This window comes from Asterias amurensis, chromosome 1 (assembly GCF_032118995.1).
Source record: "Asterias amurensis chromosome 1, ASM3211899v1".
NCBI classification, from domain to species: Eukaryota; Metazoa; Echinodermata; class Asteroidea; order Forcipulatida; family Asteriidae; genus Asterias; species Asterias amurensis.
Window position 1 is genome coordinate 20,514,729 of NC_092648.1, and position 16,685 is coordinate 20,531,413.

The window sequence follows — 16,685 nt, forward strand, 5'->3', positions numbered from 1 at the left end:
CATGGTACCAATGAATGTTGGAATTTGACATTCTTTTTTCACAAAATGACAAAAATAGAGGGCGGGGCACACTATCCCCAGAGACACGCCCCGCGTCCCATCACGCGGAGGGTTTTGTTGTACATTTTCTAATACAAGCCCCTATTCCTCCAATTTACTTTTAAAAAAATATATAAACACTTATCTGGCCGGAGTGTAAATTACGATGGGGGTGTAAAATTAATGGAAAAACAGTTTTGTCAACATCGAAATTATCACATCAAAGCGTATAAAGACTTGAGCAATAATCAATGGCGCTTGTAGGGCCGGGGTAAACAAACTCCCATAGCATCAGTACAACATTAATATTCAAAAATACACAAAAACTACCCAGAAGTCTCTCATCTTTTTACAGTAAAGGGGAAATTATTAATTGACTCTTGAACTTTAATCCTCAGCTCAATTAAATAGGGGGAGTCCAGTGCTCGACAAGTAATTCCCTCTCTAGGTCAAAACACCCCTACATGTGTAGTTTTTTCCAACCGTCCGAGCCAGTCCTATACCTAGCACGGACCAATTTTTAAGGGTTTTGTGAAGTTCTGCAAAGCATAAAGGATATGACTGAAAAAAGTGAATATTGAGTGGCAATATATCTGGTAGAATAATTCAACCATAGCATCATCTTAATGTGCTTTCTAATATAGATTTATAAAATTGGGGCCTAGTCCAAAGTTAGTGAAAACCCTATCATGACCATAAGGGCCAATGAAATCCTCCCCTTGGACAATTTATGCCTTTCTAGACACAGTTTCAAGGCAAATATGATTTGTTTAAAATTCTGAAATCATAAAAAATTCCAGAGTAATAACTGGTCTGACACAAAGAATAAACCTCAACCTAACACAACATTTTTTAAGTTCATGACGGACATCTTTATTGTACAAAGCATCCATATCATCAGGTCATGCAAGTTTTTAACCTGCACTGATAACTTTTAAATAAGGTTGTTAAATAAACCAGAAAAGAACATCATTAGAAAGTACAGTTTCTACACAAAAATAGTTTACAACTTCAAAACAAGACTCAGTGCAGCATAATGTGGATGGTACAGTCACACATCTGAGCCCAACTTCATGAAGCCTGTTAGCACAATAACTTGCTAAGCAAAGACAAGTTACCAGCCTAACTTACATCAGGTTTACATTGTTGTGACTGGTGCCCACTCAGTTTTTGCTTAGCAAAGAAATTATTCAAGCAGTATTTTCTGCTAAACAGCTTCATGAAAATGGGCCCTGATGGTTCAATCACTGAATACCTTTAACTTCATAGATATTCAATTGGTGTTAAAAATCCATGATAAAGATATTTGTCAAACTGCTTTTCATAAAGAGATTCCATGTTGAAAACCATTGTGCTTGTCATTTCTGATACCTCATCCATGCCAAAGTCGATTTGTAGACAGAATTAGACCTCACAAAGCACTTCCTGTCAAACCACTTAGGAGAGCCATTTGCATTAGCCTTTTTGGGGTATTGTGGACACTGTATGAGTGCACTGTTTGGTTTTGGTGTCTAAAGACAAATTTACCCAAACCAAATAGTGTCACAGATTATTGTGTCCACTACCTCAAAATGGTTTATAAGGGTTAGTTAATGCAGAAAGCACTGTGGAAAACATGAGCTGTGGTATATGGTTGGTGCCAGGATGTTTTTTTCCTTCAGTATAGTGGAAAGAATTCTAGACAATGAGTTGGTTATCTGTTATAACGAGACCAGTGGTTGAGTACAACTCAAGGTACATCATTTAACAATTGGAAAGCTTTCCAGACTTTACTGACTTGGATCCAAAAGCTGCACAATCCTCTCAGCAGAATGTCTGCAGCATGGAGCAATACTTACTCCATGGTCTGCAGAGTCGACTTTCAAGTCTTACATTTTGCTTCAATTTCCACATTGTTCATTTTAGTTCCATACTATGGAACAAGAGGCAAGGTAGACATCTACGTCAGTGGTATAAAGCAAGGTGTCTTGCGATTGCTGTTGCAGGCAAAAACTTATCTTAAAATTTGTATATCATCAGGGGTTTTTGCACAAAGGAGGCTCTGTACAAAAGACCTCAGCACCACTTAGGTTTTGTGTGTACATCCGAATAGTAATGAACCACTTTTTCACAGGTGTGTGTTGCAAGGGCTATTTTTTGAAGATGTGAGATTTTTGCACAGCCACAATGAAATGATATTGCTTAATGAATATACACAATATTGAAAACTGTTTCTTCAAACGATTTTATTCTGCAAGAGTGTTTTGTTTTTCCACAGTACATTCACCAATTACTTCTTCATTTTCCACAGGAAATCTAGAAAGTACTTGCTTAAGTCAAGTTTAACTTAGAGGAAAGCTTTGATAGAGGACCTTGTTATCTTTGTCTTAAAACAAGTGCAAAAAGCCTCCATTCCAGCTTATTATGCAACACGAACATAACTTAGTTTTAGTATAGAAAGTACATTTCAAGAAGTAGAAATCCAGAATATTGAATTTTATATACATTTTGTGTTTTTTGTACAACATGGCTTCTTTCAAAGAGCACCCAAAATACAAATTATTTTCTTGGATAAATAAATATAATACATTAACTATACAAGAGACTTGCCATGTAGTAAATACTACAGAATAGTTAAGTAGATATACCTTGTTAAGAGAGGTCATTACTCACTACGCTGGTTTACCCTGACCCTTATAGCCCAAAATCCATCCCGGTTCATATTTCCTGTAAATGCAAAGCAAATTGACGCCACAAAAAAGCAGTGAACAATTTGCAAGAGTTGAGCTGTTCTTGCCAAACAGTTACGACAAAAAAGCAGAATTGTGAAGTCAAATTTGCATTCACAGGAAGTACGAATTGGGCTTTAGCAATTTACTTGCCCAGACCTGACCCACGCTTTTACCCCACCTGGGTCCAAAAAAGTAAATATTCATTTGTGAAGCCAGAGTCCTATTTCATACCCTTGAAACATAATCTGATTAATTACTGTATCAGTTTTGTTTTGATTTGTGTAGATTCTTGGGAAATGTCAGAATGTATGGTCAAACGTGAATATAAAAGTGATTTGTTTTAAACATCTAGTTAGAAATCGAACAAATCACTGAAGTGACTTCAGTCAGAGGTATAATTGTTTTAAGCACTTTTGTTCAAGGAGTATCAATACAAATTTTATGATAACACATACCAAATTATGATTGGTATCCATTAAAAACTATCCATCAGTAAAAAAATATCAAGATCTTTTGGGACAAAAAAAAGAGAGTGTAAATGTGAAAGGATTATCAAGACAAAATTATTTCAAGGATTCTTCACAAAGTCGGCCTGAAGTAAAATTTTCCAGACAACTACACGTTGCAAAAGTTGTACATGGCTGATGTTACCTTCAGCAGAGTCTCCCCCTTAGCCTTTGAGAAAGAATCTGCTGATAAGGCCATTTACAATGTTTGCATTTATACCACAGGGCCCAGTTTCTTAAAGCTGTTACTGATTAACAAATTTCTTTGCTAAGAAAATAATTAAAAAACAGTCAGGCACCAGCCACAACAATGATAACTTAATGTAATGTGGGCTGGTAACCTGTTTCTGCTAAGCAATACTATTCTGTGCTTAGCAGGTTTTTGTGCTTACAGGCTACATGAAATTGGCCCCAGGTCATTTGAAGGGATGGATTGTGATGTCCAATCAGAGGGATTAATGGGCTAAACTTTTTGAGAGATCCCACACACTAGATCATTGTTGAATTAAATTTTGAAAACAAATCTGCGGGAGGCCGACAGAAAGAGAGAATATTGGACTGAACACTGTTATTAACAATCTGATCATACAACATTACCGACTTTTAGTATTCTACTTTCATTCCCTCCAGACAGAAATATTTGATCTCCAAATAGAAGAATTCTTTTCAGGCCAGGGCCTAATTTCATAGAGCTGCTTAAGCAGAAAATATTGCTTGACAATTGTCTGCTAAGCAGAAATTAGCAGGATACCAACTGCAAATCGTACATGTGACATGAAAGTTTGGCTGGTAACCTTATTCTGGTAAGCAAAGTTTTGTTGTGCTACTAAGCTACTTTTGGCGCTTAAGCAGCTCTATGAAACTGGGCCCTAGTGTTACATAAGGGAAGGGATGAGACATTTTCATTTTACACAGGGTATTTTATTTTGTCTGTGGGAATATTTAAAGAATCACCAGGGTCAAGAACAGAGGCAATGAAGTCCCTTTTTTGTGCCAACTGAAAACTGTTGGCCCAATTTCAGAAAGCTGCTTAAGAACAAAAACCAGCTAAGCACAACAAAATTATGCTGATCAGATTAACGTATACCACCCAACCTACCATTTCATATGCACCATTTTTGACTGGTATCACTGCTAAATTTAGGCTCAGCAGATAAATTGTTCAGCAAAATTGCCTGTTTGAGCAGCTCTATGAAATCGGGCTCATGTTGTTTGTCTTTGTTCTAAAGATGATTTCATTGCATCTATACCACACATCTAACGACTTTTAAGTACACAACAACTTGGGGTGAAGTTTTTGTTGGCATCGTCAGAGTCCGCAGGGATCAGTCCTTGGCATTCAACAGTACAAGGCTTGATACACAATAGAAACTATACAGAAACACGATATGCTTTAAGCAGTACACAAGGACTATCGACAAGACAGAAAATAAAATGTAGATAACAATGTACAATATTACTTTACAAATGTACACTCACAAAAATAACTCACTGTTGAACAAAGCACAGTGAACGTTGGCACCATTAAAAAGCGAAGAAAATACCCACCAATTAAAATAAAGTAAGATTTACGGTAGATATACATGTACACTGCTTTTATACGTTGGTAATTTTTAACTTACAATAAATGCCTCAAATGAGGCCTAGTCAAAAGTTGTATTTACACAGAAAGTAAATAATATATATTTATGTACAGAAATATTCTTTATCTTTGGGTATCTGAACGATAAAATTCAAAGTCGTATAGCTTAAATTAAAAAAACAATCATTGGTTTCAAGTTAGCGTTTACTTCATAACGTACATGTATATCTACACTGAATTAATAATCATACAAAAATATGATAGTAAAACTGGAGTAGTGGATCTGTAAAATACATTGGCACTATCAAAAACGTCTTTTAGGTTCCCGCAAGTGGTGTGAAGACTTTTTGGGGATTTCGAATTTAAAGGACTGTGTGAGTTGGCACCTATCAGATGCAGGAACCCACAAATATAACCCCAAGGGTCGATAACACAAAGATACTCCTAACGTAGGATTAATCCTAGGACTCTTTAGGAGTTATTAGAAATTTAAGGGCTAGTCCTAACTCGAGATAAGACTAGTCTTTACTCTTTGTGAAATCCACCCCTGGTCCTTCTCGGAACCCCAGGGTCCAATTTCATACAGCTGCTCAAGCAATTTGTTTAACAATTTTATGCTAAGCAAAAACTAGCAGAATACCAGTCATAGATTGTATACTTGACATGGTATTTTTGCTTGTATACCTAGTTCTACCGGAAAATTCCCTTTTAACGATGTTTTGCATCTTAAAGGTAGGGTCATACTTGAGCTTCACATTGAATTTCTTTGGCTTAGAAATGCTTCAGGAAAAAAATCCTGAGTAATAATCAAAATGAAAAAAGACATGTCATAAATGTGTATCAAAAAATTTGACAATTCTGTTTTATGTTGACTACATCTCTGTATAAAACTATAAGGTTTAAAATTATCGGGGTTGAGTAATTTAATTCTTGACACTCCGTGGCAGTGATTAAATGTTAAGATTCTGTAGGAGTTGCATAGCCTGAATGAAAGCTGTCTTCTGATGAATCTTGAGCCGATAGCTCCGATCTAGCATCGGTGTAGTTGCTCTCACATGAGGTAGCTCTCTTTAGCTGGTCCGAGCTTGTAACAGCCTCTAACATCAAGGGACTGCTGTTGGACCTGGATTTGGGATGAGAACTCTCGCCATCAACCTCTTGACTTTCCTCGATGGTTGGGATTGGAGTTTCCTCCGACGAAACTGGAGTTTCCTCCGACGGGACTAGAGTTTCGTCCAATGAGACTAGAGTTTCCTCAGACAGGAGGAGAGTTTCCTCTGGCGAGGGTGGAGTTTCCTCCGACGGGACTAGAGTTTCCTCCAAAGAGACAAGAGTTTCGTCCAATGAGACTAGAGTTTCCTCAGACAGGAGGAGAGTTTCCTCTGACGAGAGTGGAGTTTCCTCCGACGGGAGTAAAGTTTCCTCTGACAGTGACTTGTTCTCCTCTGCTTTGCTGTGCTTTTCTGCATCAATCTCTTTCTTAGGGTCGGCGCAGGTTCTGCGTACAGGCTTAGAGACGGCCTTTTCAAGCTCTTGAAAGCGTTCTTTGAGTGATCGAAAGAGGATGGGCTCCTTACTCTCTGCTGTTTCATTGTTAGAGGAGGAGTTCGTGGAGGATGTTTCAGTTGAATCAAGGTGGAGGTTTACCCTGGGAACATGGACAGGCGAGGTATTTGTGCTGCTCTGTGCACTGCTAGCATAGCTACTCATACAATCAGGCTCTTCTGATGCGCTACAGTAAGACGCCGTATCAGAATGGTAGAGCTCCACGTAGTTTCCTTCGCTCTTATGGTATCTCCTCTGGATTGGTCTTGATACCCATTCCTGTAGTTCCTGTCTCCTCTCCCGGAGTGACTTCATTGAGGTATCGACCTGTTGATTAGACTGTTTGTGGAACTCTGCATTCTGCCTGATGGATTGTAGCCGCTCCTGTATCCCCATCACTGTTGGAGTCACCGCTTTGGATTCCTTTTTGAGGGATTTGGGCTTCTCAAATCTCCTCACAACATCACGTACTGAACGTCTGTTGCGAGCACTACGACTGAATGTTGAGGTCGGTGTGTCTTGGGTCTTTTCCTCCTCTGATGATGATCCTGTTGCTGTCACTGGGACGGCATGAAAGACGGAATCTGAGATATACCTCGCCCTTCTAGATGGTGCCTGCCATTTTTCATTCTCCGTCATCGCTCTCTGGAAAGTTTCAAATCTACTGGTGACTTTTGTTACCCTTTTGCTTCTCACTACAACATCCACACCCTTATCGTCCTTTGCAGAGGAAACATCTCCAAAAGCAGAATCAGTCAGCTCCAAGCATGAGTCACTACTTGACTGTCTTGTCACAATCAATTTTGGACTTTCCTTGGCCTTTCGGCTAAACTCACGAGCAAGCTTGTTGACTGTTTTAGTACGTGGTTTAACTTTAGGTTGAACAACTATCTTTTGTTTTGGTTCTTCCATTGGCGGAGGCTCTATGATGGTTCTCTCCTCCATTGACTCAGTTCCAGCTGAAATAGTATTTGCTGTACTTTCTGTTCCATCCTTTGACGATTCGCTTTCGTCCTCATCTTTATTTTCAGAGAGATCAAGTTGAGAATACTTTTCTCCCAACAATTTGAAGGCATTGTTGACAGACTCCAAAAGGTTCTCATTTGAAGAGAAAGTAGAGGATTCCTCCGACACTGCTTGAGGTGATTCCGGTGTATGAGGATGCTCAGTGTAGGTTGGGATACAACAGACAGACCTGCTTCTGTCCTCACATGCGCTGGTCTCTAGCATATTAGGATCTGAGCGAGATCTACTGTACATCTCACTGACTGCTGCCAACATCTGTCTGTCCTCACTGTTGCAGCGGGAGAGGGGCATTCTCTGATGTGGCGTATGCATTGCGGCGTCAGCACTAAAAGGCCGATTGCCATACGATACACTCCTGCTCCTCATGTGAGGGCCAAGAGACATAGGAATCCACACATCCCCGTTCTTACGAGCACCCAGAGGTCGGTAGCCTTTGATGTTTGAATGACGAAGCTTGAAAGGTTCCGATGGTGAAAACTTTTTAATGTATGAAGGCAATGTCTCTAAGTCTACAGCGTCTTCATGTCCAACAGCAGCATTGTCAACTGTTTCTGGCAATGTCTCTAAGGCTTCCAACTCATCTGGGCTGTCTGCGCCTTCCACAACTTCCACGATGGCATTGTCCTCATCCTCTTCACTATCATCCAATCCAAGACGCTTCCGAACGGGATCAATCTTCTTAGATAAGTCCTCAGAGGTCTTATTGCCCCGATCAGGACGTCTGCTAGAGCCACTACCGTCCTTATCACCCTCAACTGCAGCATGTTCGGACAGCGTCATGCTGCCGATTCCAGAGTCTCTGTTTGACTCTCTCTTCCGGGTTAAGTTGCTTCTCTCCATCATGGCTCTGTCTCTTTCTTCATCACTGTGTGTGCTGGACACGTTGCCGTCAAACTCGATGCTGTTACGGCTTAGTCTTTGGCTAAGGTTGTTGGCTGTTGGGGTCCAAGAAAAGGAAAAGAAACTGTCAGAAACAACTTTACTTTTTGTTTGTTTGTGTATGCTTGAAGGTTCAAAATATACACTTCTAAATATTATTATTATTATTATTGATTGGTTTATTTTAGAAATAAAAGCTTCACGGCCTTAAGGAGGCTGAATTGAGTTTTACTTAAACAAAATTACGAAAAGTTAAAATTAAAAACATTAAAAATATGCAAACAGTAGAAATTTTAAAATCTTTGCTAAAACACGGAAACACGTCTCAAGATCTTACCAAGTGGTTGATCTTGTTTATCCGGGCTCCTTGAGTCTGGTGTTCTGGTCGAGTCAGAGCAAGCTGATAAGCTACCTCTTCTTGCTGGGTTACTCTCATCCTGTGTATTGCCACACAAAAACAACAACAACATTGTTTTGATTAATACCGGTACACAAATAAAGGGAGTCATCAAAATAGATTGTGTGTCCTAAAAGGAGTTATAAGAACCAGGCATGGAATTTTATCATTGGGAGGGCTAGGCCATTTTCATTTGGCACAGGTCCTTTCTCTTGAAAGATCGTCAAAGGTTTATGGAAAACTTTTGAAGGGGCACCAAGGCCAAGACCAGGGCACCAGAAAACATGCCTCTAGATAATTCCAGGCCTGAAGAACCCTATCGCAAAGTGATTGTGTGTGAGGTTTTGTTGTAGCACCATTTGTAAAAATCTCTTTTGAGTAGTGTTGATTCGAAAAAGAAAAAGGTGGTTGATAACTCAACGTTTCGATCAGTATGCTCCGATCGTAATCGTGAGAAATGTTGAAGTGGACTATTTTCAAAAAACACTACTCTATACGTAAATGTTGGATGAGACAGGGAAAAAGCCACTTACCACAAGTGATGGTTTTCTTGAAGTTGACTCTATTGATTCATTATCGGATTCCTCATCAGATACAGTATCTCGGTAAAACTCACTGGATCTTCTTCCGGCCTATAAGAGAAACAGATATTTATTGCTTAGGTTATGAGGTGAGGTTTGTCTCTGTTTATGTACAATATGCGTTACTTGGCATAAATGAAATTTATATCTCAACTAGAACTACATTTATTACAGAGGCTGTCCTATGTATAGTTTGGTGAATTAAATAAACTTATCGGGAAAACTACATCATTAATTGGCACATACAAATGTGTTTATCGGCATAACAACTGTAATTATCTGCGAAAACTATACAAAAACAACTATGGGCAAAACTTTACAAAAAAAATGCAAACACAAATGAACAATGGAATCAGCAAAATAGTTACATAAATTTGTAATATTCAACAGTTATTCAGCAAAACTGATACATAAATTGGCAGAATAAAAAATATATGTATCAGCAAAGCAATTACAATCTAAATACAAATATAGCAAAATATAGCAATCATCAACAGACCATCAATTGTAAAGGAGCAAAATTACAAAAGTTGAACTTTGAATGTTACTCAAAATTATAGAAAAACACAGTAAAATAAATAAACAATTGGAACAAGTGCCCCTGCTGTCTCTTTCACTGCTGATCTCCTTTAAAAATACTTTCTCATCTTTCACTGCTATAAACACAAAATAATTTTCAGCAAAATATTTATCATAAAGAGAAATAACTCACCCATTTTGACAGCTCTGGCTTTTTCATACCTGTGAGAAAATAATATCAGAAAAAGAAAACGATGATTATATGACAACTTTAACTAAACCAAAGACAGCAATTATGCACAATGCTTTAAAAAAAAAAGAAGCAAACTGTTGAGCATTTTCAAGCAATTCCTTGCAAACAGAGTGTGGAACACAAGCTAGGTTGGCATTCTTTTTTCCCCATGATGAGTGGGAGCATTTGCTTTTGCAAATTTTGCTTAACGTAGGTATCAAACAAATAAAAACAATTCAAGCTCAACTTTTCCAAGTTTTATTCCTGAGGTACCTGATAACCTGGGCCCAATTTCATAAAGCTGTTTAGCAGAAAATACTGCTTAACAAATTTCTTTGGTAAGCACAGAATGAGAGGGGCACCAGTTGCAACAATGTAAACTTGATGGAATGTTGGCTGGTAACCTGCTAGGCAAGATGTGCTTAGCTGGTTTTTGTGCTTTTGATATTGGGCCCTGGAAGTATATACTGACTGTGTGCTGGGGCAAATAAAGCTTTATGCAAAACTCAAGGCACCCACAGCAATTGCCGTGGTGCCCTGTGCTTTTGCTGTGGTGCCCCTTGCAAAGTTCCAATGCAAATTCATATCTTCATAAGAGAAGTGCCCCTTCACCAGGGGAAAATTCTTGTGCCCCTTCACAAGCAGAGATTGAGGCTTGTATAAGCAATTGTCTTCTGCTTTGGAGCTAGCTACCAGTTTTATTATTTCACAACGACGCCAACCATAACCAAAGTAAAAGGTGGTTCTTGAAAGCAGATGTGTAATGCAATAATGCAAATCCATTATGAAAGCACACATCAACCATCAAATCTTCTTGATAGTTTGTGAAATAAACTTTTGATTGTAAAAGTTTTTCTGCAGTAAACAGTTCTGAATCTGTGCTTGGAACCAACATACAACTGTAAATTTGTTGATTCCTCAGTAAGTTTCTTAATAAACAGTCTGCACCAAAACAAAACGTCTTTATCTTAAATTTACTAAAAATGTTCTCTTAATATTTGAACATACATGTAGATAAAAATCAAATTTGTGAATCATTCCTGTCAATCAAAACAGAGTTTAAAAAAAGTTACTGAATGCGAATATGCAAACAAACCAAAATGAAAGCTCAAAGAGGAAATGATTTAAGGCAATGATTTATGAAATAAATTTTATGAAATGAAATCACATGCATGAAATGACAGCATTCATACACATATGCAAGGAAGCATGCCGCAGGGGATGTATGTGAAGTTCATGGGTCTAACGAAACATTTCATACATAACAAAACCACAGTCAACACTTGGTCAGGGTTATCCCTTATTTTGTCAGTGACTAGACACAGCAGGACCAGTTAGTGTGCTGTTTCACTAGTCCGCCAGCTACTCCGCTCATCCACATTTCACAATGAATAGGAATGCATTTCAACAACGAACTATAACCAAATTGGGACTTTTGGGTTGCTAGGTGGCAGCAGACTTACCAGGTGAATCCATTGTTCTCAGTGCCATGCTCAGAACTATGCTTACAATGAAAATTTACCTGGCATGTCTGCTGCCATCTAGTGTTCCAAAGGTGGAGTGAATTTTAGAGCGAATTTTGAATGGTCCTTGGGTGTTCAAACAGGCATTTGGCAAGGTAGATGTTAGTTTCCAAACGCCAGGAGTCGATCGCTACTCGAAAGGATCCGATGTAATCGGTAGTCGTCAAACGGGGCAGCAATACATAGACTCGCTACCATTCCTTGAGCTTTTTCTCCCTAAGATTTGTTTGTGTATTTTTGTATGGTAGCTACACCGATGTTTACGAGTTTCGCTCTTAAGTTCAGACATTTGTTTTATTTATTTTTATTCACAACCATTAATATACAAAGGGGTCATGTATTGCTGATTTTTAAAGTATATTTCCAGATTTTTTAAATAAACAACAAAGCAATGTGTAGCCACAGAATACAAACTCTTCATCAACTAAAAGATGATTTGTTAAAAACTGTTTATCAATACGTTATCTTTCAGATTAAGCCAATCAAAGACTGCCATTCCCTATACAAAGGATTCCTGTAGCATTACTGATTTTATCGTATTTTTATAAAACTCCATTACATTTATTTCAGATTTAAAAAAATTAAAGACCACGAGTCTGCTGTGCGAACAGTTTACGATTTCATCAACGCCACGGGTCGATTTGTAAAACGGTTTATCAACATGTTATCATTTAAACGAAGTCAATCCAAGACTGCCATTACCTATACAAAGCATTCATGTAGCATTAGTGATTTTATCATAAATTTATAAAGCTCCGTTATATTTATTTCAGATTTTTGAAAATTACACACCACGAGTCCCTTTGCAGCATACTTTGTATGTGTACTACACTGCTGTGCGCACAGTTTAAGATTTCATCAACGCCACGGGTCGATTTGTAAAACAGTTTATCAACACGTTATCATTCAAACGAAGCCAATCAAAGACAGTCAGTACCTAAACAAAGCATTCATGTAGCACTGCTGATTTTATCATAATTTAACAAAGCTCCATTATATTTATTTCAGATTTTTGAAAATTAAAGACCACGAGTCCCTTTGCAGCATACTGTGCGTGTGTACAACACTGCTGTGTGTACAGTTTACAATTTCATCAACGCCACGGGTCGATTTGTAAAACAGTTTATCATTACGTTATCATTTAAACGGAGCCAATCAAAGACTGCCATTTCCTATACAAAGCATTCATGTAGCAAAACTGATTTTATTATAAATTTATAAAGCTCCGTTATATTTATTTCAAATTTTTGAAAATTACACACCACGAGTCCCTTTGCAGCATACTTTGTATGTGTACTACACTGCTGTGCGCACAGTTTAAGATTTCATCAACGCCATGGGTCGATTTGTAAAACGGTTTATCAATGCGGTATCATTCAAATGAAGCCAATCAAAGACTGTCATTCCCTACAAAAAGCATTCATTTAGCATTACTGATTTTATCATAAATTTATAAAGCTCCGTTATATTTATTTCAGATTTTTGAAAATTACACACCACGAGTCCCTTTGCAGCATACTTTGTATGTGTACTACACTGCTGTGCGCACAGTTTAAGATTTCATCAACGCCACGGGTCGATTTGTAAAACGGTTTATCAATACGATATCATTCAAATTAGACAAATCAAAGACTGTCATTACCTAAACAAAGCATTCATGTAGCATTACTGATTTTATCATATTTTTATAATGCTCCATTATATTTATTGATGATTTTTGAAAATTACACACCACGAGTTCATTTGCAGCATACTGTGCGTGTGTACTGCACTGCTGTGCGTACATTTTACAATTTCATCAACGCCACGGGTCGATTTGTAAAACAGTTTATCAACACGTTATCATTCAAATTAGACCAATCAAAGACTGTCATTACCTAAACAAAGCATTCATGTAGCATTACTGATTTTATCATAATTTTATAAAGCTCCGTTATATTTATTTCAGATTTTTGAAAATTACACACCACGAGTTCATTTGCAGCATACTGTGCACATGTACTACACTGCTGTGCGTACATTTTACAATTTCATCAACGCCACGGGTCGATTTGTAAAACAATTGATCAACACGTTATCATTCAAATTAGACCAATCAAAGACGGTCATTACCTAAACAAAGCATTCATGTAGCATTACTGATTTTATCATAATTTTATAAAGCTCCATTATATTTATTTCAGTTCTTTTTTAAATTAAAGACCACGAGTCCCTTTGCAGCACACTGTGCGTGTGTACAACACCGCTATCGCACAGTTTAAGATTTCATCAACGCCACGGGTCGATTTGTAAAACGGTTTATCAATACGATAACAAAGGATTTATTTAGTATTACTGATTTTATCCCATTTGTATAATGCTCCATTCTGTTTATTTCTGATTTTTGAATATTGTATCATAAGAAAGTGGCATCTAGAGAAGGAAGGAACAAACAAAAATCGGTGAGAAATAAAAATGTGTGGCTCTTCCATACAATATCCTCTTTTTATATCAAGTTCTTCATTTAGTTAAAATTTAAATGGCCTGTCTTAGCTCCGTAAAGTTAGTAAATGACCAAAATTAGGTTCAGAAAGTTTTGTTGGTGATAGTATTAAAACAATTGAATTAAAATTAAGGGGGGAATGAAGTAATGTTTTCACATACGACACAGAAACACTTTGGTTTGATAAAGCATAGAGGAAGGCTGTCCTTCATCTATGATGTAAGTGAGTAAGCCAGCACAGACCGGCTATCAAGGACTGCAAGGCACTCAATTGGACGAAACAGTTAAATAATTTCCCAATTCTTTTGTGCATGGTGATTTGCCCATTTGTACAGTTTGTGCACAGTTCTCCAGTTTCGACCAATAGAGGGCGCTGTTTTCCAATAATTATTTTCTATAATTAAAACAACTCGTACTTTGCAAGTTTTACCATTGACGACTTTCACATGTTATTCGGGACTACCATAAGTACATGTGGGGGAAAAATCAGGTAGTTGCTGATTTCTCTGTAAAAAATAAATAATATATCTAGAGCGATAGTATGAATGTCACTAGTGAAGACACTCAATTTTGTCAAATAAGCAGACGATTTATTTTTGTTTGTCGTGATGGCCTAAAATTGACTGAAAAAAATTGTAGGCAACTGTTCCGTACTTTCTTTTAAATCTGATTGTCTTTATTATATTTTCATTACCAGGGTGTGATTAATTTTCTTTTTTTCTCTTTTATTCCAATTAATAGATTTTATAACTAAGATAAAATTCATGAGAAAATTAACTTAGATAAAAACCACATGAAACACCCCAGATTGTGGGCTTTCAAAACCAAAGAAAATTAGTGTAAGAATGCCTCGCATTCGGATGCTTTCGCGCTCGCAAGCTTCACGCTTTGCACATTATTTTTATTTATTTTTTTATTAGTTTATTTTTGATGTCAACAACCTATCACACCCCTGCCCATACGGTGTTAATTTTTTTTCTCTTTTTTCTTTTTTAAATTTATTTATTAATTCTTTTTGTACTTTATGCCTCCGAAGAAGGTCCTGTTTGGATCGAAAGCTAAGGCCATTTATACCTTACTCATTATATATTTTATTTGTTTATTTTATTTATTTATTTATTTATTTATTAATAGATTTTCTTGGTCAATTTCGGCAAATTAGCAGCCAATTTAACCATCAACAACCTGTTCTAATTCGCGCGAAATCGAAAGCTACTGAAAGGGGTAATTTCGTTTTTATGATTAGTCAAAAACTGTAATGCTGCGGGGACAGCGTCATTCAATTTAACAATTCAACAAAGCAGCATTGAAATTCGCAGACGCTTCTTCAAGCTTGTGTGTCTCGAAAAAGAATGACGATACGCTAAATTGATGTGCTAAAGGAATTTTAATAACTCGACTCAATTCGAAATTGAAGGGCCGAATTCTAAATTTGAAACGCAGTCACAATTGGAGAGGCAAAACAGCTTTAATTCCAGCGCATGAAAGTTAATTCCACTGCTCATTTGCCAAATTTGACCGAGGAAACCTACATTTATTCATGGGGGGGGGCATGTATTGGAAACTGACCAAGACCTGATTTTGTATTGTTTGACAGAAATCTTGGCAGATGTTCAACTGCTAAGGTGTGAAGAGTGTTTGCCTTTACATTATAAAGGAAACAACTTTTAAACCAAGCGTGTCTTCAGTTTAGATATAAGTGAAGTTGTTTGTTTCATTACTTGAAATTGAATACATGAAAACCATTGCTCCCGGTCCATCACCAGCAATCTTTTTCTGCATTCGTGTAAGTTGTAGGACGACATAATCGAAGGACCATCAAAGGGCGGGTCCTTTTGATAAAACTGTTTTACAAATCGACCCGTGGCGTCGTAAACTGTAAATTGTACACACAGCAGTGTTATACACACGCACAGTATGCTGCAAAGGGACTCGTGGTCTGTAATTTTAAAAAATCTGAAATAAATATAACGGATCTTTATAAAAATATGATAAAATCAGTAATGCTACATGAATGCTTTGTTTAGGTAATGACAGTCTTGGATTGGCTTCGTTTGATCGATAACGTATTGATAAACCGTTTTACAAATCGACCCGTGGCGTTGATGAAATTGTAAACTGTACGCACAGCAGCGGTGTAAACAGGCAACTAGGCTGCAAAGGGACTCGTGGTGTGTACTTTTCCAAAATCTGAAATAAATAGAACGGAACTTTATAAAATTATGATAAAATCAGTAATGTTACATGAATGCTTTGTTTAGGTAATGACAGTCTATGAATGGTCTAATTTGAATGATAACGTATTGATAAACCGTTTTACAAATCGACCCGTGGCGTTGATGAAATCGTTGACTGTACGCACAGCAGTGATGTACACCATAAAGTATGCTGCAAAGGGACGCGTGGTTTGTAATTTTCAAAAATCTGAAATAAATATAACGGAGCTTTATAAAATTATGATAAAATCAGTAATGCTACATGAATGCTTTGTTTAGGTAATGACAGTCTTTGATTGGTCTAAGTTGAATGATAACGTACTGATAAACCGTTTTACAAATCGACCCGTGGCGTTGATGAAATCGTTGATTGTACGCACAGCAGTGATGTACACCATAAAGTATGCTGCAAAGGGACGCGTGGAATGGCAGTCTTTGATTGGTTTA

At 37.4% G+C, this 16,685-nt stretch overlaps 1 protein-coding gene across 11 annotated transcripts in view; it reads right to left on the minus strand.

The window, feature by feature from the left end:
* Positions 1-909: 909 nt before the first annotated feature.
* LOC139938531 (uncharacterized) overlaps positions 910-16,685 on the minus strand; it is an 81,922-nt gene continuing 66,146 nt past the window's right edge. For all 11 annotated transcript variants that reach the window (XM_071934213.1, XM_071934351.1, XM_071934135.1 and 8 more), the window contains 4 exons: positions 9,979-10,007; positions 9,219-9,317; positions 8,626-8,725; positions 910-8,344 (listed from right to left, as the gene is read on the minus strand). In XM_071934213.1, the coding sequence (XP_071790314.1) occupies positions 5,796-8,344; positions 8,626-8,725; positions 9,219-9,317; positions 9,979-10,007 (2,777 nt within the window). In that variant the 3' untranslated portion in view covers positions 910-5,795. The remainder of the gene's footprint in view (positions 8,345-8,625; positions 8,726-9,218; positions 9,318-9,978; positions 10,008-16,685) is intronic.